This window comes from Osmerus mordax, chromosome 9 (genome assembly GCF_038355195.1).
Source record: "Osmerus mordax isolate fOsmMor3 chromosome 9, fOsmMor3.pri, whole genome shotgun sequence".
NCBI classification, from domain to species: domain Eukaryota; kingdom Metazoa; phylum Chordata; class Actinopteri; order Osmeriformes; family Osmeridae; genus Osmerus; species Osmerus mordax.
Genome location: NC_090058.1, coordinates 4,581,025 through 4,603,700, shown reverse-complemented (window position 1 = coordinate 4,603,700; position 22,676 = coordinate 4,581,025). Strand labels below are relative to the sequence as shown.

The 22,676-nt window shown below is 50.3% G+C and overlaps 1 protein-coding gene across 2 annotated transcripts; it reads right to left on the bottom strand.

Moving 5' to 3' along the window:
- Positions 1-476: 476 nt before the first annotated feature.
- On the bottom strand, positions 477-22,676 carry arhgap5 (Rho GTPase activating protein 5). Of its 2 annotated transcripts, none has more exons than XM_067243154.1 (7): positions 22,422-22,676; positions 16,956-20,838; positions 15,611-15,764; positions 7,534-7,611; positions 5,246-5,377; positions 3,024-3,129; positions 477-2,609 (listed from the first exon to the last, which is right to left on the bottom strand). In XM_067243154.1, exons 2-7 carry the CDS (start codon positions 20,670-20,672, stop codon positions 2,291-2,293), a joined length of 4,506 nt encoding a protein of 1,501 aa, XP_067099255.1. In that variant the 5' UTR covers positions 20,673-20,838; positions 22,422-22,676; the 3' UTR covers positions 477-2,290. The 2 variants fall into 2 exon arrangements, with proteins under 2 accessions (XP_067099255.1, XP_067099254.1); XM_067243153.1 differs by having other exon boundaries at positions 16,956-20,842; positions 22,425-22,676.

Genomic DNA, 22,676 nt, shown 5'->3' with positions numbered 1-22,676 from the left:
CTACACAACAGGTTCTCCTGCTCCTCACCCTACCTCATTCCCAACATGTTTGATTTAGAGCGATAAGGAAGATATCGCAGGAAGTCTTTCTGATTTGATTTGGAATCTCTCCTGGTGTGTCATGTGCTCTAGAACACGCTTTGTGTAGAGTGGGCCCTATGTCAGCTCTACACAGCACAGTTCAGTACAGGTGGCATGTGCACATTTCACCTGAGTAAATACACACACACATTCACTCACCTGTAATCCCTTCTTCCCCTCCTCTACCCTGTCCCGTGTCTCCCTCCACCAATCCATCTTCCTCCCTCTCCAACTAAAGACACATTCTCTTTCTGGAGCCTTCCAAGCAGCATCTTATACAGCAAACAAATGTCAGTACCATCTACAAAGAAGCCATGAGTCTTTATTCATAAGATAGAAGGGAATTAAGTACAGTCAATTATTCTACCCCCCTCCCCTCCCCCCCAACCCTCCCCAAAAACGTTCTTAGTACATCATACCACAAAGAAATCTGATTATAGCTTCAACAAGATTATACAGAATTTCAGTACCCGATGGTATTTTTCTATATCAGCAAACTTATCTGCTGATAAATATATATACTTAAATATACTTTTTTTCCTCTATTTAAGGGAAACAATTAGACATTTAACCAAAATATGATATTAGGAAATGACATCTTGCATGACAAAAATATAAAATAATGGATAAAATTTGACCCCTGTTTCAATGTTCCCTTAACCAAAGTTAGATAAAAATATGATCTGAATGAAAGTGGTTAATCGTAAGTTCAAAGTCTTTTTTTTTCTGTCTTTAAACAGTTCATAATTGTCATTTTTTTAAGTGGCAAAAAGACATGCAAATTTAGTTCAACAAACCAACAGAAGAACTACAAGAAAACATCTCTTGTTTGTCCCAAACATCTTTCAAACAAGGAACAGAAGATCAAAACAAACAGAACTCAGACTCCCAGGAGGCTTTGCAGCGCGTGCATTTCCGCAGAGATGTGCCATTTCGGTTCCGGAGTGGGATCCTCCCTCGGAGTTACGTGGCTCCAACAGGAGAGAGGAAGGAAACAAGGGGCAAGTCCCACTCTGTCTGTGGTCTGGTCCTAGTCTGGTCTGGTCTTAACTTGGGTTTAGTCCTGGTCTGGTCTTAACTTGGGTTTAGTCCTGGTCTGGTCTTAACTTGGGTTTAGTCCTGGTCTGGTCTTAACTTGGGTCTAGTCCTGGTCTGGTCTTAACTTGGGTCTAGTCTAGTGTAGTTGGGAGTCTGGGCAGGGCAGACCAGTCACAGTCTGGGCTGACCCAGTCTTTCACTGAAGTTCCTCTCCTTTCCTCCCCAGCGGTGCAAGCAGATGAGGGTGTTGATGGGGGCTTAGGGGGAGGATAAGACCACAGAGTCATCAATCCCTTCACACCCCCGCCCTCAGTTAAATTCAGACACGTAAAAAAGAAAGGAATCCATCCATTCATCCATCCTTTCATTCATTCATCGGCAAATCATAAAAAACCACAACCAGGCAGACAAGAGCAGAGGGCGTAGCCTTTAAAACAGGTCGTGCATTGTCATCTTAACGTCTTAAAAGCAAACAAACAAAAAGAAACAGCTAGTATAAATATATCTTTCCTTATATCTTTGCAAGGTGTCGTGTTAGCAAATAATCCTGGCCCGTTCGGACCCCCCAGGCTCGGGGCGGCGTCCGTAAGGTACTGACCAGTCCCCTCCCGCTCTGTGGTTTGAAACAGGTCAGAGGTCAGGGCTTGAAAGTCACAGTTTATTTATCCTTCCTGGGTTCAGGGGTCAATCCCTGTCCCAGGTCAGGTCAGTCATCCAATGAAAGGAGCAGATCATAGGAGAAACGTTGCATCTCATTGTAGTGGGATTCCTCTCATCCTCCTCCACCACCCCCGGGACCTCCTTCCCCAGGCCCAGACCCTAGAACCAGCTCTGGAGGACCTTAGCACTGGGGAAGACAGGCCACAGAGGCTGGAAATCAAGAGGTCGGAAGGAAGCTTGACGGCAGGGGGACTGGAGCATGGTAGGGGAGTGAGGTGGAGGTGGGTTGTTTCTGATGTAGTCCAGCTGCAGGGAGGGCTGGATATTCTGGGGGTGGAGGGTCCTAAGATGTTGGTCCAGCGGGTAGTGCTAGTCAGGGGGTCTACATGTTGGGTTCTGGCTGCAGGATGCACTGGGTGTACAGGGGCTGGAGAGGCTGGTCGTAGGCCTGGGTCTAAGAGGCTGGAGCTTGCTGCTGGGTTCTGGAGCCCAGGGTTAGGGGCTGGAGAGTCTATATGAGAGGATCAGGCTGCAGGGTGTGCTGGATCTGCTGGGGCTGGAGAGGTGGGGGGAGCTGCAGGGGCAGCAGGGCCTCCACCATGCTGCGGCAGTGTGGCGGGGGGGTCCCCTCGTTGCTGGAGCTCTCAGCAATGTCGCCCCCGTAGAAGAAGTAGTGGCTCTGGTGGATGAAGGACTCAATGACAGCCTGGTTCAGCTTGGTGGTGGACAGCGTGTCCTTGTTCTCAAAGTCTGGACGCATCAGCGTGGGCCAGAAACAGATGGACAAGTTGTCTGCTGTCATCAGGGTGGTCTTACTCTGCTGGCTTACCCTGAACACACACACACACACACACACAAACGCACATTATAGTGTGAACAAAGAGTAGACTTTAATATGATCCTGTGAGGAGGATGGAGAGAGAGTTGGAGCAGAATATATGCTCAAATACTTCCAAGGTGCACTTCAGCTAAAGCAAGTCAACTCAAGACAGATTATATTAAGCTAACGTGAAAAGATTAAAAGTAAGCTAGCTCCGATTTATCAACACAGAGAAAGGCCACAGCTATAACACAAACCCTTTAACAGCAGTCGAACAGATCGAAGCACAGTTGGAATGAGATGAAATGGACCGAGCGGAACCTGACCCGAGGGTCAGCCCTCCTCTGAGATGTTCAGTAAACATAGGCCTGGTGCAGGAGAAGACCAGCTCAGAGGCATTGGGCAGCAGAGGGGGGGGTCGTACCTGTTCAGGTGGGTGATGATGTATTTGAAGACCAGGTAGTTGACAGGGGGGAACTTGTTGACGATCTCTTTGAGAACTTGTAGCCTCTCGATGTGGTCCACGATTTCTAGGGAGAGCACAAGAGGAGTCTCTGTCACGCATGCGCACACGCACACACACACCTACTGTTGTGAACACCACTAAGCCACGTGTTTATCTACTATGCTGACTCGTTTGAATGACTGAGCTGTGCTTGATTACTCTTGCCTGGCCTAACTGAACCCATAATGCACACCTCAATCACCTGACACTGCAGAAGGACCCATGTCTGACACGCCCACTCTTATGGTGGCGAGGACAAGTACAGAATACAAGGTATTAGCAACAGCTATAATACCGACAGATTCCGCCTACACGGTTCACTCACTCACACACACACACACACACATACTAGGGCAGGGCGATTAGTTGAATTTGATTTGTAATTCCAATTTTGGCTTGGCAACAGTTATGAAAACAAGACGGAGATAAAACTATCATTGTGCCGCACTCCCGTTTCGCAATGATCCTCTCCTCCTGTCTGGATTTGCGAATCCAGCGCACCCCTTTCCTTAACAGCAACACACCTTCACCCCTCCCTAGCAAGCTGTGGAGCTATGATGGGTAGCTCTGGAGTACTATGGTTGATGAATGACTATAGTTCCCTGTCCACTCTGCGGATAGACACTCACAGCTATGGCCTATATATCACAGCACAGCCCTTCAGACCTACAGCAGAACCAAGACCACAGTCCTCCGGGTTAGACCCAAGCCCTATAGGGGAACCCAGTCCCCTAGCTCTCCAGAAGAACCCAGACAACAGCCTCCAGGAGAGCCATACCGCAGCCCTATAGAAGAACCCAGCCCCCTAGCTCTCCAGAAGAACCCAGACCGCAACCCTATAGGGGAACCCAGTCCCCCAGCTTTTCAGAAGAACCTAGCCCCTTAGCTCTCCAGGAGAACACAGCCCTCCAACCCAGAGAACAGGGCAGAAGGCCTGGCCAGTAAGGAGCCCGCCGCCCCTCTTACCACCACCACCTCAGTACTGTAGCAGCAGCAGAACCACCATAGGAGGACTCTCCCTTCTGCCCCGCTGAGCAGATCTGCTCCCTGGAGAATCTCCCCATCCACATTTCTCAGTATTTCTCACTAGGCTCTTGCTTTATAACACTTACATACCCACCCCCTGTCCCCGAGAGAGGCAAGGAAGAGAAGAGGGGGAGAGAGGCAGGCATGGAGGAACTGAGGCAGAATACAGTGAGGGGGGATGGGTGAGGCAGGATGAAGGGCAGGGGGATGCGGATGGGTGAGGAAGGAGGCAGGGTGGGGGGGATGTGAAGGGAGGAAAGCAAAAGGGAGGCAGGGGTGAGGGAGGAGGAGGCAGGTCTATTTCTGGGACATTAATCTGCAAGCAGGCGGTTTCACCAGTCATCATCAGTAATACATTACTGGAGGCCTAGGATTAGTGCTCCATCTCCACACTCCAGAATATAGCAACACACACACACAGTGATGGATATACAGTAAACCCCAAAAAAGAAAAGAATGGAGATACAGGTCAAGTCTCAAGACAGACGCAGGAGAGTAAGCCAGCAGCCTCAGCTCACAAAACCACTACAGTATTGCCCCAGCCCCAGCCCAGGCCCCGGCCCAGGCCCCGGCCCCAGTATGCATGTTACACTGAAGGTGGCGGCCCTCATCAGCTTGTATTCCTCACTGATTTGCTAACTGACTTTAGGAGAGAAGGTGACACTGCAGAAGGAGCGGATCACAACCCAGCATCAACAAACCAGTCAGCTCTCTAGTCTGGTACTGGTACAGCCCTCAATCCAACACACACACACACACACACACACACACAGCAACATCTGAACAACTCGCCCTCAACCCCAGTCTGGCCTCAGCCCAACATCATCAATCTGTGTTACCTGCTGCTAAATCACACACACATACGCCACCTGAGTGGACCCGCTCCAGAGCCCTCAGAGAGGGGGTTGAGTGTGTGTGGGTGTGTGGGAGGATGTGCGTGTCGCTTTGTGTATGTATCTACGTGTGTGTGTGTTTCTGTGGGTCTGTGTGTGTGTGTTTGTATGTGTGCAAGTTAGTGTCTTTCTGTAAGTGTGTGTGTCTCTCTGTGTGTGCGAGCATATGTATCTGTGTGTGTGTGCATGTATCTCCTTGTGTGCATGTGTGTGTGTACTCACTGGCTGCCTCCACCAGCTCGGGGTGCAGGTTGTAGGGGATGAGAGGGTCGGGGAGGTCAGCGAAGAAGGCCTTGAGCGCTCCAGCGACGGCGTTCACTGCTACGTCCATCACTATCAAGTCCACACTGTGGTCTGGAGGAGAGACAGAGGTCACCATACAGCACTGAGGGAGGAGGGGGGAGGAGGGGAGGAGGAACCAGGAGGGGAGGAGGAACCAGGAGGGGAAGACGGAGGAGGAGGAACCAGGAGGGGAGGACGGGGGAGGAGGAATCAGAAGGGGAGGACGGGGGAGGAGGAATCAGAAGGGGAGGACGGGGGAGGAGGAACCAGGAGGGGAGGACGGGGGGAGGAGGAACCAGGAGGGGAGGAACCAGGAGGGGAGGACGGGGGGAGGAGGAACCAGGAGGGGAGGAACCAGTAGGGGAGGAGGAACCAGGAGGGGAGGACGGGGGGGGGGGAGGACGGGGGGGAGGAAGGGACAAAGGAAAGAGGACATGGGGGAGGAGGGGAGGGAAAGAGGGACATGGGGGAGAAGCAAGGGGGGAGGAACGGGGAGAGGAGGGGAGGAGGAATTAATAAGAGAGAAAGTGCTGAGAGAGAAAGAGAGGGAGGGAGAGAGAGAGAGAGTGTTTGGAGATTGTGAGAAGAGCTGAGATGGTGAGGAGAGAGAGAGAGAGAGAGAGAGAGAGAGAGAGAGAGAGAGAGAGCTGAGATGGTGAGGAGAGAGAGAGAGAGAGAGAGAGAGAGAGAGAGAGAGCTGAGATGGTGAGGAGAGAGAGAGAGAGAGAGAGAGAGAGAGAGAGAGAGAGAGAGAGAGAGAGAGAGAGAGAGAGAGAGAGAGAGAGAGAGAGAGGGGGAGGGAGGGAGGGAGGGAGGGAGGGAGGGAGGGAGGGAGGGAGGGAGGGAGGGAGGGAGGGAGGGAGGGAGGGAGGGAAGGAGGGAAGGAGGGAAGGAGGGAAGGAGGGAAGGAGGGAAGGAGGGAAGGAGGGAAGGAGGGAGGGAAAATGGCCTAAGGTAAAGTGGCAGCTGTCACACTAGATCTTTGCCAGCCAGCAGGAAGGGACAGAAGGAAAAAAGAATCACCAGAATACATCTGGCATGGGAGAGAGAGAGATAGGGAGGGAGAATGTGTGACGGTGTGTGACATAACGGAAGGATAGAGAGACAGCAGAAAGATCTGATAGTTCCAGCCCAGTGGACAGATAAGGCCAGATAGAGGGCTCTTCTTGTAAACCAGGTGATGTAACTGCTCAATCCTGCACCACTTTCTGTCTGAGGGCCTCTCTATCTGGCCCTAGGTCTCTCGCTCTCTCTCTGTCACTCTTTAACTCACTCTCTCATTCTCTCACTCTCTCACTCTCTCACTCTCTCACTCTCTCTCAGCCAGCCTGGCCCTCTCTCCTCCTCCTTGCCCCATCCTCTGTCTGCCTGCCTGATCCTTTCTCCTTCTCTCTTTCCCTCTCCCTGCCTGACCCTCTCTCCCTCCCTCTGCACACCTGGCTGGCTCTGAGCCAGCTAACAGCAGACCTCAGGATGGGCTGCAGGAGGAGGAACCAGGAAGCCTGGCCTCCGTTTCCCCTCGGGGACACACAGCAGTGCAGTAACGGACGCAGTCATATGCTGCGAAGCTAAAGGAGAACTCTACGGGTTGAGCGCCACAGCCGACTGGTGTCGTGAGCTCGTCCCAGCAGGTCCATAACAGCACAGTCAGAACCGTTCCAGCACTAAAGGACACGTCTCGCTGGGGCAAAAACCTGTCAAAACTGTCCTGCCGAAATCACAATACGAATGAATGTTTCTTTCCTACCACAGGATAGAGGCCTTTATGCTAGCTGTATGCCGTGTGTTCTATAGCTAGTGTGGACCCCCCTCTATTCTGTGGAGTAAACTATGCACCAGGACAATAGAGCCATTTGTGTTTGAAAGTTTGATATGATTCTATTTAGCCTGGTGAGTTTCCAAACGTTTCCACGCAATGATCCCAACGCCAATGACTACATCCCTGTGTCCCTATAATCCCTGTGGTGTGACAACCTCGTCCTCCTCTTATTAGCTTGTTAAACTGAATCACTGTTCTCTGCTGTCTTCATCCACCAACAGTCATTCTCTTATCCTCCCTCCCCTCCCATCCACTGGCCAGACATCCATATCCGTTGATCTTCATTCATATTGTAAAGGAGAACATTTCAAGGTCATAGAGGAAATGGGAGGAGAGAAGGGGCGGACAGGGGAGGGATGCAGCAGATAGGGACAGATGAGTAGATGGCCCATGACGAGGGGTTAGGTACCTGAATCAAACTGTTTCTGGATGTTGTCCTGGTCAGTCTTGTTGCCGCTGACCCGATACAGGCCCTCCGTGGTCAAACCTGAGACACAGGAGAGATACACACTTAGACCTGGTACCTTTCCCACAGACATTGAGGGACGAACTGCGGTCTGTTCGCACGATAAGGCACTCCCTCGCTGCGTCAGATGAGAGATCAAGGATAACGATAAAGGATGAAAAACACTGTTAAAATCACACTGCTTATCTCTGCGCTTACTGAGCCGTTTACACCAGCGGGGTGTTCAGGAGGGGCGGCCATCACTGCAGCGTTGACGACCTTGCAGCAACACACACACACACACACCTGAGCGCTGCTGAGCATGTCCCTGGGTGTGTGCATGCATGCCCGCACACACCCTCAGCCCAGCCCAGTGCAGTGGGTATAGAACCCCACAGAGTCCTCCCCTGGCACACATTCCTGCCATACTCCAGCAAGTTCCAGCAGGCCCCTCTGACAAACTAGCCTCTACACCTCTGCTGTTCTCTACGGTACGCTCTGCTGTCCTCTACGGTACGCTCTGCTGTCCTCTACGGTACGCTCTGCTGTCCTCTACGGTACGCTCTGCTGTCCTCTACGGTACGCTCTGCTGTCCTCTACGGTACGCTCTGCTGTCCTCTACGGTACGCTCTGCTGTCCTCTACGGTGCGCTCTGCTGTCCTCTACGGTACGCTCTGCTGTCCTCTACGGCACGCTCTGCTGTCCTCTACGGTACGCTCTGCTGTCCTCTACGGTACGCTCTGCTGTCCTCTACGGTACGCTCTGCTGTCCTCTACGGTGCGCTCTGCTGTCCTCTACGGTACGCTCTGTTGTCCTCTACGGCACGCTCTGCTGTCCTCTACGGCGCGCTCTGCTGTCCTCTACGGTACGCTCTGCTGTCCTCTACGGTACGCTCTGCTGTCCTCTACGGTACGCTCTGCTGTCCTCTACGGCACGCTCTGCTGTTCTCTACAGCACGCTCTGCTGTTCTCTACAGCACGCTCACCTCTCTGCTGTGAGGTTCGCTGTGCTGTAGGACACGGTGAGAGCTGCCGCAGTGCTGGGCCTCACAGGCAGGTGTCACCCCGTCATGACTACAGCACAGGCAGGTGTTACCCCATCATGACTACAGCACAGGCAGGTATCCCCCCACATGTCTACAGCACAGGCAGGTGTCACATCGTCATGACTACAGCACAGGCAGGTGTCACATCGTCAAGACTACAGCACAGGCAGGTGTCACATCTTCGTGACTACAGCACAGGCAGGTGTCACCCCGTCACGACTACAGCACAGGCAGACGTTACATCGCCCTGACTAAAGCACACGTCCTGGCTCAGCTCTCTGAGCACACGGCTACTGGTTAGCCAGTGTTTCTCTGTCATGCACTTGCACTCACTGCTGGTGTTTGTGTGTGTGTGTGTGTCCTGCCTGACAAAGTCAGCAGAATGCAAGCTCACAGGCAGAGAGACTTGAATGCATACACATAGATCGCTTTACAGACACAGGGAAAACACCATGCCAAAAAAGATCATGTGTAGATACTTTTAAGTGTGTTCTTTACTGATTCATGGCATGAATACTACGACCTGAGGAAGTTATACACAAACCAAAATACCAAATGGTACCAAAGCCTTTTGGTATTTTGCATTTTGTGTCTTCATTCCCAAATGCCATGTTAAAAAAGAAAACCTACTCCAGGGGGTGGCCTTCTTCCTTTGACCCTGACCCAAGGCCAGTGGGCCTTTCCCGCACCCTGACCTTAAACACCAGGTTACATAACACACAGCTGACCCTAGATCAGCCCAACAGCTGCAGGGTTTCTTGCTGCTGGCCTGCTCTTTATTTAGTGAGTGTGGGACGAAGTTCACAGACAAGAGAGGAGACAGTGAGGGGAAGGGAGACCGTTTTTAAAATTGGGAAGTTCTCCCACAAGCCAGGGCAACAGGGTCAACAGGTTAAGAAAGACAAGTATAAACGTAACCAAGGCCTCCCTATTTATCTCTGGTCTCTCTCCCTATCTATCTGTGGTCTCTCTCCCTGTCTCTGGTCTCTCTCCCTGTCTCTGGTCTCTCTCCCTGTCTCTGGTCTCTCTCCCTGTCTCTGGTCTCTCTCCCTGTCTCTGGTCTTTCTTCCTGGTGAGGCTCCCAGCCTCGCTGGTCTATATCTCTCACATAGCTGTAGTTTTGGTCCCCTGCTGTGTTGAATGGCTTCGAAACAGACAGGGTTATTTTTAAACCAATTTGTTGTGGAATGTGTGAGTGCATGGGAATCTCTGCTCGCCGCTGTAGGACAGTGGTGATAGAGAAGACACCGAGAGAGGAAGTAACTGTGTGTGTGTGTGTGTGTGTGTATGGTGTTATCATAGAGGAATGTGAACAGGCACTAAAACACCACCCCTGGCAGAGAAGCGGATTTTACAGCAAGAGACGGACGTATGGATGGATGGATGGATGGAGGGATGTAGAGGCAGATAGGAGGAGAAGGAGAAGGCAGAGCAGGGTTCTTATCTGAGGCCTGCAGCAGTGCTCCTTCTCTCACTACTGAGAGACAGATGGAAGCTAGTCATTACCATAAACACTGGCTGCCCTCCTTCTACACTCTCTCTCTCTTCTACCTCAGTCCAGCTCTCACTCCCTGAATCTCTCTGACAGTCTTAGTCTGTCTATCTGGCAGTCTGTCTCCCAGCCTCAGTCTGTCTCTGGCAGTCTGTCTCCCAGCCTCAGTCTGTCTCTGGCAGTCTGTCTCCCAGCCTTAGTCTGTCTCTCTGCCCCAGTTGGTCAGTCTCTCTGATGGTCTGTCTATCTGACAGTCTGTCTATCTCTCTGCCTCTCCTTTCAGCCAGCCAGCCAGCCATACAGGCAGTGAAGTCTGTCTAAGATACTCCATCCTCTGCCCCAGAATCACAAGCCACGGTCAGATGACTCCATCACAGTGTAAACACTGGACATCTGTCCCTCTCTGTCTGTCGCACACATGCCATCACCCCCCCCCCCCATCAGCGCTCAGTCCAACTGGTCTCTGATGCATCTCAGGCGGATGGGCCGGATTTAAAAACAGCAAATGCATCATTTGATGGAAGGATGGAGAGATGTCGGACTGTAATATAAAAGAGAGAGCAGTACTCCCCCTTCCTCCTCCCCAAGTCCCCCCATCCCTCTTTGCCTTTCTCACTCACACACCAACATTGGTTGCATTATACTAAAACATTAACAGCTGCAAGGTCTATTAAAGCCCACAGCCAGACCTAATAGGACAAACTGGGATGGATTACCATGGTAACAACAATGGACTTTGAATCAAAAACCGTTTAGGACAAAACTACCCAGCAACAAGCTTAACTTCTACTCACAGCCTTGTTGACAGTAGTACAGTTAGGTATTGACTTTTCCCAGGTCCCTCTCCCGCTCACCCCCCTCCCCCCACCCCCAACTTAAAACTTTGTTATAAGCTTGTGTCTGATGATGCCCTAGTGTTGCTGCTGACTGCACATCAGAACACCTTTCTGACAAGCCCAGAATGTTCCTCCACTAAACCATTTCCTCAGCTGGCCTAGAAAAGCAAGAGTTGTTTGGAACGGATTTGTCTGCAAGGTGCCAAACACGAACACACACGAACGCTCACACACACACACACACACACACAGGAACGCACACACTAATCAGGCTAGGAGTGTTAGCACAGCCTAACACAATGATCCGCTCATTCAAACGCTTTACTCTGAGCTAGAAGCCCTGGAATTAATACCTGGGGTGTTGCCGACTAACCACTAACACCCCTCTCTCTCTGTGTGTGTGTGTGTGTGTGTGTGTGTGTGTGTGTGTGTGTGTGTGTGTGTGTGTGTGTGTGTGTGTGTGTGTGTGTGTGTGTGTGAGAGAGAGAGTGTTAGTGGAGACTTTGCTTGGCTCTACAAACATGCCCACAATTAGGTGCTGACAGGCCAAGAAGCAATGTGGCTTGAAGCCTGAATCTAAAAATCACATCAAACCTGTAAAAATCAATCTTTAATCACTGGAAACGCTTGCTAGTGGATTAGCCAAAATCTGAAATAACTCAATCTAATTTATAATAACTGAATATAAAACAAGCCTGAATATAAAAAGCACTCAAATATTTACCCACAAGTAAATTATTAGAAAAACTTGTCAGTGGATCAGGCCATTACTGGCAGGGAGGGTGAGAGACCGAGAAGAGAGAAAAACTGAGTCAAACCTACATTCAGGCTTCCACATGCTGGCCAGTAGCCAGTACTCTCTCTAGAGAGAGCATGCTCCTAGCTCCTGACCAGTACTCTCTCTAGAGAGAGCAGGAGAGAGGATGCTCCTAGCTCCTGACCAGTACTCTCTCTAGAGAGAGCAGGAGAGAGGATGCTCCTAGCTCCTGACCAGTACTCTCTCTAGAGAGAGGAGAGCAGGAGAGAGGATGCTCCTAGCTCCTGACCAGTAATCTCTCTAGAGAGAGGAGAGGAGAGAGGATGCTCCTAGCTCCTGACCAGTACTCTCTCTAGAGAGAGCAGGAGAGAGGATGCTCCTAGCTCCTGACCAGTAATCTCTCTAGAGAGAGGAGAGGAGAGAGGATGCTCCTAGCTCCTGACCAGTACTCTCTCTAGAGAGAGGAGAGGAGAGAGGATGCTCCTAGCTCCTGACCAGTAATCTCTCTAGAGAGAGGAGAGGAGAGAGGATGCTCCTAGCTCCTGACCAGTACTCTCTCTAGAGAGAGGAGAGGAGAGAGGATGCTCCTAGCTCCTGACCAGTACTCTCTCTAGAGAGAGCAGGAGAGAGGATGCTCCTAGCTCCTGACCAGTACTCTCTCTAGAGAGAGGAGAGGAGAGAGGATGCTCCTAGCTCCTGACCAGTACTCTCTCTAGAGAGAGAAGAGAGGATGCTCCTAGCTCCTGACCAGTACTCTCTCTAGAGAGAGGAGAGAGGATGCTCCTAGCTCCTGACCAGTACTCTCTCTAGAGAGAGGAGGAGAGGAGGAGAGAGGATGCTCCTAGCTCCAGACCAGCTTTCTATCTAGAGAAAGGGGGAGAAGAGAGGATGGTCCTAGCTCCTGACCTAGGACCAGTGTTGTATTCTTACATTTACATTACATTTAGTCATTTAGCAGACACACTTATCCATACAGTAAGTACAGGGACATTCTCCCCGAGGCAAGTAGGGTGAAGTGCCTTTCCCAAGGACACAAAGTTATTTTGCATGGCCTGGAATCGAACCGGCAACCTTCTGATTAATAGCCCGACTCCCTAAACGCTCAGCCATCTGACCCATTCTTCCCCCTGATGATTCGAGTTTGAATGTAAGGAGGGGGGAGCTGACCCCAGACCTGCTACTAGTAGCTAGGAGAGGATGATGTGTGTTGACAGTACTGTCACCTCGTACACACTCACTCACTTTATCTGACTGGCTGGCTAGTATCCCCAGGACACAAACTGGCAAAGAAGGAGAGAGAGAGGGGGAGAGCGAGAGACAGAGAGAGAGAAAAAGAGAGAGAGAGAGACAGAGAGAGAGACAGAGAGAGAGAGAGAGACAGAGAGAGAGAGGGCAGGAGAGAGGACCAGTCTACCAATAGGGAGGATGCTACAACATTGGTGAACCTGCTGCGTCATCCTAGCCTCCAGCAAGGTGCCTCTTTCCTTCCTTCCTCCACGTCTCTCTCTCTCTCTCACACCCCTCCCTCTCTCCATCCCTCCGTCACCCATGCAGCCCAGCAGAGGTCAGCAGCAGGAGAGGAGCAGTGGAGGAGGAGGTGGCCTCATGAATAACGCATGCAGACAGACAAACCCTTCAGTTAGTCGGGACACAGATCCCCTGCGTTGTGGGAGTGGAGGGGGAGAGGATGACAGAGTACACGGGAGGAGAAGACAGAGAGAGGAAGGGCAAGAGGGACATGGGGAGGACAGAGAGAGCGAAAGGAAAAGGCGGTCATCAGGATGTGAGTCATCGTTCCAACACTGCCACAGTCCACCAGCTGACAGTGGGCACAGCTGGTACAACACACACACACACACACACACACACACACCTCCTCTCCTCCGCCTCTCATTCTCTCTCCTTATTACCGTCTCTTCTCCGTGCCCTCTATTCCTTCCTTCCCTTCTGTTCTCTTTCCTCCTCTCCCCTCCCCTTACCCCCCAGGCCTACTGAAGCCTCTAGAAGGGCCGTGACCAATCACCTGAAAATGTAATCCTACACAGCTCTGCTCCTGTCTGCAGGGCACTATACACCAAGGAAGGGGGTAGGAGTTGGGATAGAGAGAGAGAGAGATGGAAGGAGGGAAATACACTTACAGCAATACAGCACACAACACACTCCATGATCCCTTGATACTGGCGTATTCAGTCCCAGCATGGTCGGTTCGAAGTTGCGCCAGGCTAGGCTAGGCCAGCAAAATTGACTGGTTGAGGACTGGTGGGATGGTAGGTTAAGCTAAGTTAGCATGACGACTGACTCAGGGCAGCCTGACAACCTCAGTCCATTCAGCAGGGGGATGACGACAGAGGGATGAGGAGAATACTAACTAAGCAGAACACACCAGCGTTCAAATGCTAAGCTAAGTGCGTTTCCTGATGTCAGGGTCCGTCTCAATGTATCCGATTCTTTTCCCCCTCATATTAAATCTTAAAAAACCTTTTAATGTCGGCCAAGTATTGAAAAGACCTTGAGTGAAACCGTGTCCTGCTCACAGACAGCGACATTACAGTGGGACGAGGACGGCTGGCTAAGTATCTGCTGGGTGGCGCAGAGGCGGCAGCTGCGTTACAGACAGGCGACATGGCACCAGAGAGCCCGCACAGCCAGAGAGCAGCACAGGGCACAGCCCAGAGCAGCCGCAGGATTGGTCCGACGGAGGGCTGGAGAGTGTGCCGGAAAAAGCAAATGAGCGATCACATTCGACAAACAAATGTGAGGTGACCCGGTTTTCCTCTCCCTCTCTCTTTCTCGCTCTCTCTGTTGTGAAATGGAGGAGAAGAGTCTGACTGAACTATATGTACGGAGAGCATGTTGAAACTAGCACGCAGAGCCGGGGCTTGTGTGGCAGGGTGTGGGAAGGGAGGGACATGGAGGGAGAGGGAAGAGAGCTGGGCAAAGAGAAAAACAGCAAAAGGGGCAAAGAAAGAGCAGAGGGTAGAGAGAGAGAGACAGAGGGAGAGAGGGAGAGAGAGACGGAGGGAGGGAGAGGGAGGGAGAGAGAGGGAGAGAGAGAGAGGGTCAGACAAAGAGATAGATAGAAATACCAAATGCTGATTTCCCCCCCAGGATTCACATTGCTTAAGAGAGTATTGATGCACCTTTTCATCAGGGAAGGGCATTGTAGCACTGCACTCAGATTAGAGGACTGGTAATGGAACACACCACTCCTGCGCTGCTCATACACAGCCAGGGGCAGAGACGGCCATGTCCCATTTCAGCCTCTATCACCTCCTTACATCTACAACCTACTTCAGACGTCCATGCCAACCCTTAGAACCTACGAACATAGGTCACCTCAATCCTGCTACGGCACTGGTCCCATTCCATCCCGGCTTCGTGGATGTACATCCTGCTATGACCATCTACCTTGATCCTCATCACGTACCCACCTAACCTGTACCTACGACCCTATATACGCTGACAGATCTGAGGACTTATGATAGACGTAACCAATGCAACATTGGTAACCGCGCTGTGTGTCCCATATCTTCAGATCTGGACTAGTGTCCAGGGACTTGAGCCTAGGGAGAAACAGCCACAGTGTGCATCTGGAATGAGGCCTCTGTTAAACGCCAACATGCTCACTGGAGACGTTTATTAATCGTTTCCTCTTTCTCTCCCCACTTTAATAAACCGCCTTTCAAAGGGACGTGTAGTGGGGAGAGTGCAGGGTGGGTAATTAAATGCGTTATGACGTCGATGCAGTTGGACGGTTATCTGATTCTCTCCCTTGACGGAAGCGCAGCAGGCCTGCGGAGTTCACTTCCCAGTTCCTCGTCATGTCTACGAGATCGACGAAATAAAGAGCAAAAAAGAACGCTGCGAAATGGGGGGGAAACGGAGACCACAAAAGGAGACGATGAACCTACCGGTACGTTCGATGTAGTCGACACACTTCTCTATGAAGAGAGGGATGGGTCGCTCGTGTGTGACCAGGCTCTGAAGAGGAACCCCAAAGTAGTTACTCTCCCAGTTCCTCCTTGTCGGGGGGTACAAGGGTTTAGGAGGTTTGGAGGATTTTGGCTGAGAAGACAGAGAGAAGGTGAAAGAGAGAGAAAAAGAGAGAAAAACGTTATTTCTCAAAGGACAAGTCGACTGCTTTGATTCTCAGCTCAAGCTCTTCAAAGTGTCATCATCCCACACACAACAACTGAAATATAATTGAACACGATTATTGTGACTAAATACCTTGTCGGTAATAATATTTCAAGTCCAAAGTGTTTCCCTCATTCTACGGCCTGGTTATCAAAGAAAGCTAGTGTTCCAGAACTCAGGTGGCATTACTCTTGGGAAAAAGAGTCTTAATATGGAGAGACGGAATCTGTGAGTTCCTTTCTTCGCCTTTCTCTCTTTCATATTCTTTTTCATAGACTTCAAGCCAAAGGACACCAGTGAAACCTCATGCTTTTCCACAATAAAAGATACATAAATGAGGACATAAGTGCACAGAGCAGGCATTGGGTGAAGAACCCAGGCATAGCTTAAGAGTAGAAGGGAACCAAGAAATGCATAAATAAGGATTTATCAGATATAACATCTTCAGCATTCTACCAAGAACTACACAGGAAGCCAAAGGGCAGACTAAATCTTTTTCAAGTGGCTCCAATGTACTGTCATAGATCACATGTGCAACATGTTGGTTTCGTTCTTTTTACATTTCTTGTAGAGGAACCAAACAGCTCTGTTTGTACAGAGTCAGATTCATGGCTCTCTCCATCGGCCTGTGGATTTCCTCCCCACCCTAGGAACTCTGCCTCTAAATGCCTGTAACATCTGGCTGACTAGAGACTGTAGAAGACTACAGAGAAACTGGAGGGATCTTGGACATGGAGAAACTAGTGCAGTAGACACGGGGCAGTTAAGAGAAGCATGGGCTCTCACTTGACACTAAAGGCAGCTTATACATTCCTCAACTGCATGTGTTTGCCAAAGCAATGGTATGACATCACAGTCTCAGGCGTAGAGTTGCTTAAACATTACAACTGTGGCATGTCTCTGGGCTAAACACTGTGAAACATGTATGCGAGCGCGTGCATGTTGTTATCACCACTTAAGTATCAGCCTATATGTGGAACAGGAACAAATGAATATGTTACAACACTACACACATTTAAAACATTATAGCCTTTAGACCATTTAATAGGCCTCTGACTGCATAACCCATCAACTAAAATATGACAGAAAAGTGATAGGGGCTGAGCCATTCCAAGTTACCTTTTTAGGTTCTTTAGTCTTTGGTGTCTTCTTTTTCTTCATCCTCTTGTCATCCTGTTCCGGGTCGGAGGTGATGGCGGGGTTGTCGATGCCTCCCTTCCAGGGGTCAGCGGGGGACAACAGGGGGTCTTCTTCACTGCCTCGGTGGGCTCTTCCCTTTTTCTTCTTCTGTGTGGCCGGGCCTGACTCCTCATCGCTAAGGTCAGAGTGAACCCTGCGTTGGTACGCCTTGGTCTTGCTAAACAGGATCTTGGAACGGTGCTTGTATTTGGAGGGCCGCCTGGCGGCCTGGGACTTCCTGTCGAAGCCGTTCTCCTCGTCGCCGTGCAGCACGTGGAGGCCTCCGAAGGAGTTCCTCATCTTGACTATGCGGCTCTGGGTGTCCTCCGGGACCGCGTAGATGTCGTCGTTAGCGAAGCCCTTGGGTTTGAGGAGCGTGTCCACTGGGTCGGCGTAGTTGTCAGAGGCCTCCACGTCCTCTCCGTGGGCCGTGGGGCCGCGCGTCCGCCGGTTGCTCTTCATCCCCGCCTCGATGGTCTTCAGCAAATTGGGGTCCAGCTTCTTCACGTTGGGCTTGGGAAGGACCGGCTTGGGCCTGACAGGGGGAGGCACTTTGTGGTTGCGCTCCTGGTCTCCTATGGGGGTGCTGTGGACTGGGTACTCGTTTCCTTCCAGGTCTATCCGGTACCGGGCCCTCTCGCTAGGGGTGGGCAGGAGCTGGACATCATCCCCAATGGGGCTGTAAGGCGGTGGGGCCTCTGTGTCGTCCTCTGAGTCGGGGTAGTAGCTGTATGCTGGAGAGTGGTTGTGAGGAGACTGGGGGAAGACAAAGTCCTCACTTGCTCCTGTGCAGTCTCTGGAGCTGTCCAGCATGAACGAGCTTTCGATGCCGCACTTCTTCTCGAGGACCTCGTTGAAGAACGGCGTGAAGACCTCCGTCTGACGGTGGTACTGTGACAGCGAGTAGAGCGCCGTGAACTTGGCTGCGATCTCTGTGGCAATGTGCTCACCTTCAGTCATCAGCTCCTTGATGGAATCGTTCTCGAAGAAGTCCGCCTGGCTGTCTGTGATGGCCACCATCTGGACCGGGATGACATCCTGCACCTCGGCCAAGAAAGCCCTCAGCATCGCCATCGAAGCCTTACGCTTGGCTGAGTAGACCAGGATGTAGCCATGGACTAGCTCGTCTTTTCTGATGCCTATGGAGGAGTGGTAGGAGATCACGGTCACTTGTATCCTCCGACGACTGTCCCCGATGATCTTGTCCAGGATTAGGGTGTTGCTCTGGCCGGGCTGGCCTGCGCTGCAAGAGTGGGAGTCCAGGAACGGAGAGAGGATGAGGTCCACACTGAACGGGTCCATGCACATGGCACACATGACAATCCTCAGATCGGTCTCCGACATGTCCTTGATGGAGGGCAGGGGGCTCATCACGTCAAAGTTGTGCTTCAGGCCCTCCAACACCCCTCGCAGAGCCTGTTTGATTTGAAACTCGTTGAACTTCCTGGGGAAGGCCCCTGAAGGTATATCTACAAAGGTGCACTGCAGCTTATTGGCCAGCTGCTGGCCCTGGTGCCTCAGGATTGGAGTGTTTTTACAAACATTGTCTCTCTGATTGGCTAGTATCAGAATGAATGGCAACGGCTGGCTGAACCTCTCCCTCCTGTTCTGTGCAATCTCCGCCCTAATCCGGCCTATGCAGTCGCCTATGCAGTTGAGTGATTCTATGGAGCTGAAAACGCAGAGGATACCGTGGGGTTTGAAGGTGGACACCCACGTGTGGCTGAAAAGCAGTGTTGAGTTGACGTCGACCGGCAGAAGCTCCAACTCGTATATCTTACCATCCAGGGTGTACTCGTCATCTGTGGACTGAGCTCTGATTTCATTGGCCAGCTCTTGTGCGAGTCCCTCCCTTCCCAGGAGACACAAATTGACTTTATCAATGTTGGCACTGTTATAGTAGAGATTAGAACGACCATGGTCGAGCTGCACCAGCCTGTTAGCAAGGACCTGTTCTACTTTCAAGTCCACGCAGCTTTGTCCACTGAGACATGTCTCCTTTGTCGGGTGGTAAACAAACCCAATGTGCTTGAGTAGTAGGGACTCCCTGTCTGGGGCTAGCTTCTGTAGAGCTCTGTACCGGGGCTCCTCATTGAGCACTGCATGGATCTCACTCATCTTGTCACAGCTTGGGGTGGCATTTAAATCCAGGTCATAGAACAGCTCTGCATGCTCAAAAAGCATTTCCTGAAATTCCTCTCTGGCCCTTTCAACTATTTCCTGCTGGTGGCGTCCGTAAACATCCCGCCGATCGGCTTCTGTGATATACTTGTAGGCCTCGTCTTCCATCACAAAACACATGACCTCCTCCCATGGCTGGCCAGGGCTGATGAAGTGGACCCTGTCCAGGGTCTTCTTAAAGCGGTCCTTCATCTCCACTCTCCTCTTCTCTGAGAACAGGTGCGCTACGTGGTTGTTATAGATTCTCTCTCCGTCCGCTGTGTCCAGAATGTCAAAGGGCACTCTCCTATCGGTTTTGTCGATGTGTTCCGTCTCATACCAGGGTGTTTGGTCTAGAACCACGAACCAGAACTGGAACTCGGCCCGACTCCTTATCAAGTTCTGGGCTTCCATCCAGGTCAGGTTGTCGATCTCTTCTAGATTGTTGAGAAGATTGTTGAGGATTTTGGGCAGGCTGGTTAGGTAGTCTTCTTTTCTTTTCTTGATGTGCTCCTGCTTCAGCTGTTGGATGTGCTTGTTGAAGGTGTTTCTGGCCTTCCTGGTTCCCTCCAGGGTGATGTATTCCTCATAGTCTGGGTGGCTCTTCAAGGTGTTCATCACCATCTTCCAACTCGTGTGGTAATCTCTAACTGTCTGCACAATGAGCTTCTCGAACCTGTCTGACATCGAGGCGACCAGCTGACGATGTACTTTGTAGGCCTCTAGGTAAGGGATGGTTTTGGGCTTCCCTCTCGTCTTGTCCATCTGCTGGATCAAGGCGTTGAAACACAGCTCCACGTTGATGCTTGATTTAGCGGCGGTTTCGATGACCAACAGGCTCTTTTTGCTGGCGGCAAACACCTGCAAGTCCCTCAGGTACTGCTCCACGCACTCGTCACACTTTGTCGCCGCAAAGACGACCGGCTTTTTCGACTTGGCCATTTGAGTGTAGAGGCTGTTGACAAATTTCATCTGGTCGTCAAATTTCCTATTGCAGCCTTTGCTCACGTCCACGCACAGCACAAATCCATCAACGTTCAGCTTTCCATCGGGCATCTGCTTCTGATCAAAATCCTGTTCCAGGCCGAGCTGGTCCGTGCAAATGTACATTAGCTTCTCCGCTGACTGCAGCTTAGAGGTTGCAGCCCGCTTTGTGTAGGGTTGCAGGTTTGTGCTGCGATGTGGTAAGAAAGTCTGATCGTCAATAAATTCAGTCTGTTCAACGATCTGAATCTTACACTCAAGACCGTCATCACTTCGGTGGTGCACCTCCCCCCAGTACAGGAAGTGATCATTGTTTACCACTCGACCCCCAAAGTCAATTGTGCTCAACACAGAAGTGTGCTCGGTATAGTAGCTGTCTGCATTGGGGCGCACATATCTGTTGCAAAGGCAGGACTTGCCCACGCCACAGTTGCCCTTTTCCTTCTCAGTCCCTGAGAGGCCCACCACGCTGACAGCAAATGTTGGGGGGCGCGCCTCCTTGTTCTTGGCCATTATAGACCCCCGCTCATCGCCTGGTCACACAGAGGAAAGGGTATCCAGCTATCCATCCAGTTTCATGACTTAGTAGTGGTGAGGGGACGTGTTCATGGCTTTTCCTTTTGTAGTTGTAGACTCCACTGTTCTAGGTCCTTATGCTTCTCTCCCTCTAGTTTCTCACCTTCCTGAAAAACAGTAAACAGAGAGGGAACTATTAAAAAACATGTTTGTTTTATATGAAAGCATAACACAGGCTGTCCTAGAACAGTTAAGTCACTATTATGGTCTAGTCCGAATTTTCAAAAACATCTATTCTTTTCAAGGAACTGACATTTCTGAATGGATGAGCAACACAAATGAACTGATGAACCTCAACAGTCAGAGCTGCCAGGGTAGGAGACGAGAGAGTCATTTGCTCAGTGATCCTTTTCTGCTGTGTAATTTTTCCTACCCGGAGAAACGGTCAGAGGAAAAAGAGCTGCTTTCAACCAATTTGTGCTGAGGATAAAAATGGCATGCAACTTCAGCCTTTGACAGCCAGTGACCTAGAAATGATTTGCTTTGCGCAGAGAATAAAATAGAACATCTCCAAGATATCACATTCATCACTCAAAGGCAAACACTTATTTAGTGAACTGATACAGACATAACAGATGTTCATTACTGTCATCATTGCAAATACCTACTTTTGGCTCTTTGTATTACACAAACCCAAACAAGCTTTATTTGACAAAAAAAAAACTTGACTCAGTATGTTACACTGAGTCAGTTACCAATGAATGGTTAAGATACACACCCTAACCAGTGTACCAGTCATTGTGTAAACAGACTAGGATGTCAATCAAGTTCTTGCCTCATAAAAAAGCTAATGCATCAGTCCCAGTCTATGAATCTGAGCAATCATAAATGCTCCCCTGCATTCACATCGGCTTGCTGGTTGATGTCTTGCAACACCCCCAGCAGCAATACATCACCTCCAAGCACACTCCATGCTGAAGAATAACTGCCAGTAAGAGCATAACGAAAAAAACACACATTTCATCCAGGCAGTAGTTCCCTAACACTCAAGAAAAGCTGAAATAAGTGATGTAATTCACTTGAGTGATTCCCCGACCTTCTAGACAAAATGCTCTGAAATGCACTGGTTTTAAACGGTGACCTGCAGCACTGTGTACACAAAATAAGAATCGTTTGACACACAAGCAATAATCAAAAGCTAAATTCAAGCATTACGCTAAAACTTCTCAACGTATCGAAATCAACTTGACTTTCATCTGAGGTTCAACTATTAACCCAGTCTAACGTCACAGCCAGCTAGTACTCATGAACCCCATCCCAATAAAACCAACATTAGTTATGTTAGCTTGCTTGCTGGAAGACTAGCCCTAACAAGTGGCAACTGCCTGACACACTACCAATATGATACCAATATAAATGGTTGATTTAAAAACGGTCGCATGACACTATACAATATTAACAAACTATGTTGACTTAACACTTGAATAACAAGTTACTAGCTAATGATTGCCAAAAGACTAACCATGACATCTGCCAAGCAATCAAACTAGCTCAAAACAGTGGGCCTTGCCCACATACAACGCAAAAAACGCTTGCTTTCACAGCTTAGCTTGGCTAGCTGGCGTTAGCTTGCCAGACATGGATAGCTAGCTGAGCGAACAATACATTTAACGGAGAGTGAAATCTAAAAGAAAAAGACATTATTAAGAAATGTGTCAGCACCCTTCCTTAAATCTTAATGTATACAACCTCAATTTGATAGTCCCGGAGAATTCTATGCAGAGTGTGGTTTAGTAATGAAGAAAGTCGATGCAGCCCATTCCAAATACATTCCCCTAGCTAACATGGTCGCTCCCAGCTCCCGAAAGCACGAAAAAATATAGCATTCCAAGTGTTTTTTTCAATCCACATAATTCGATTGATCAGTTCCTCGAGCCCCGCAAGTCGTATACAACACGCAGCATACCCTTTTTCTATTCCAGAATGTATTGTTTTCATATA

Excerpts from the sequence above, each read along its gene's own strand:
- arhgap5 (XM_067243154.1), bottom strand. The coding sequence starts at position 20,672 with ATGGCCAAGAACAAGGAGGCGCGCCCCCCAACATTTGCTGTCAGCGTG. Across the intron at positions 5,378-7,533 it reads CCAGAAACAGTTTGATTCAG|ACCACAGTGTGGACTTGATA; the intron begins GTACCTAACCCC and ends TCTCTCCTCCAG. Across the intron at positions 2,610-3,023 it reads ATCATCACCCACCTGAACAG|GGTAAGCCAGCAGAGTAAGA; the intron begins GTACGACCCCCC and ends GTGTGTGTTCAG.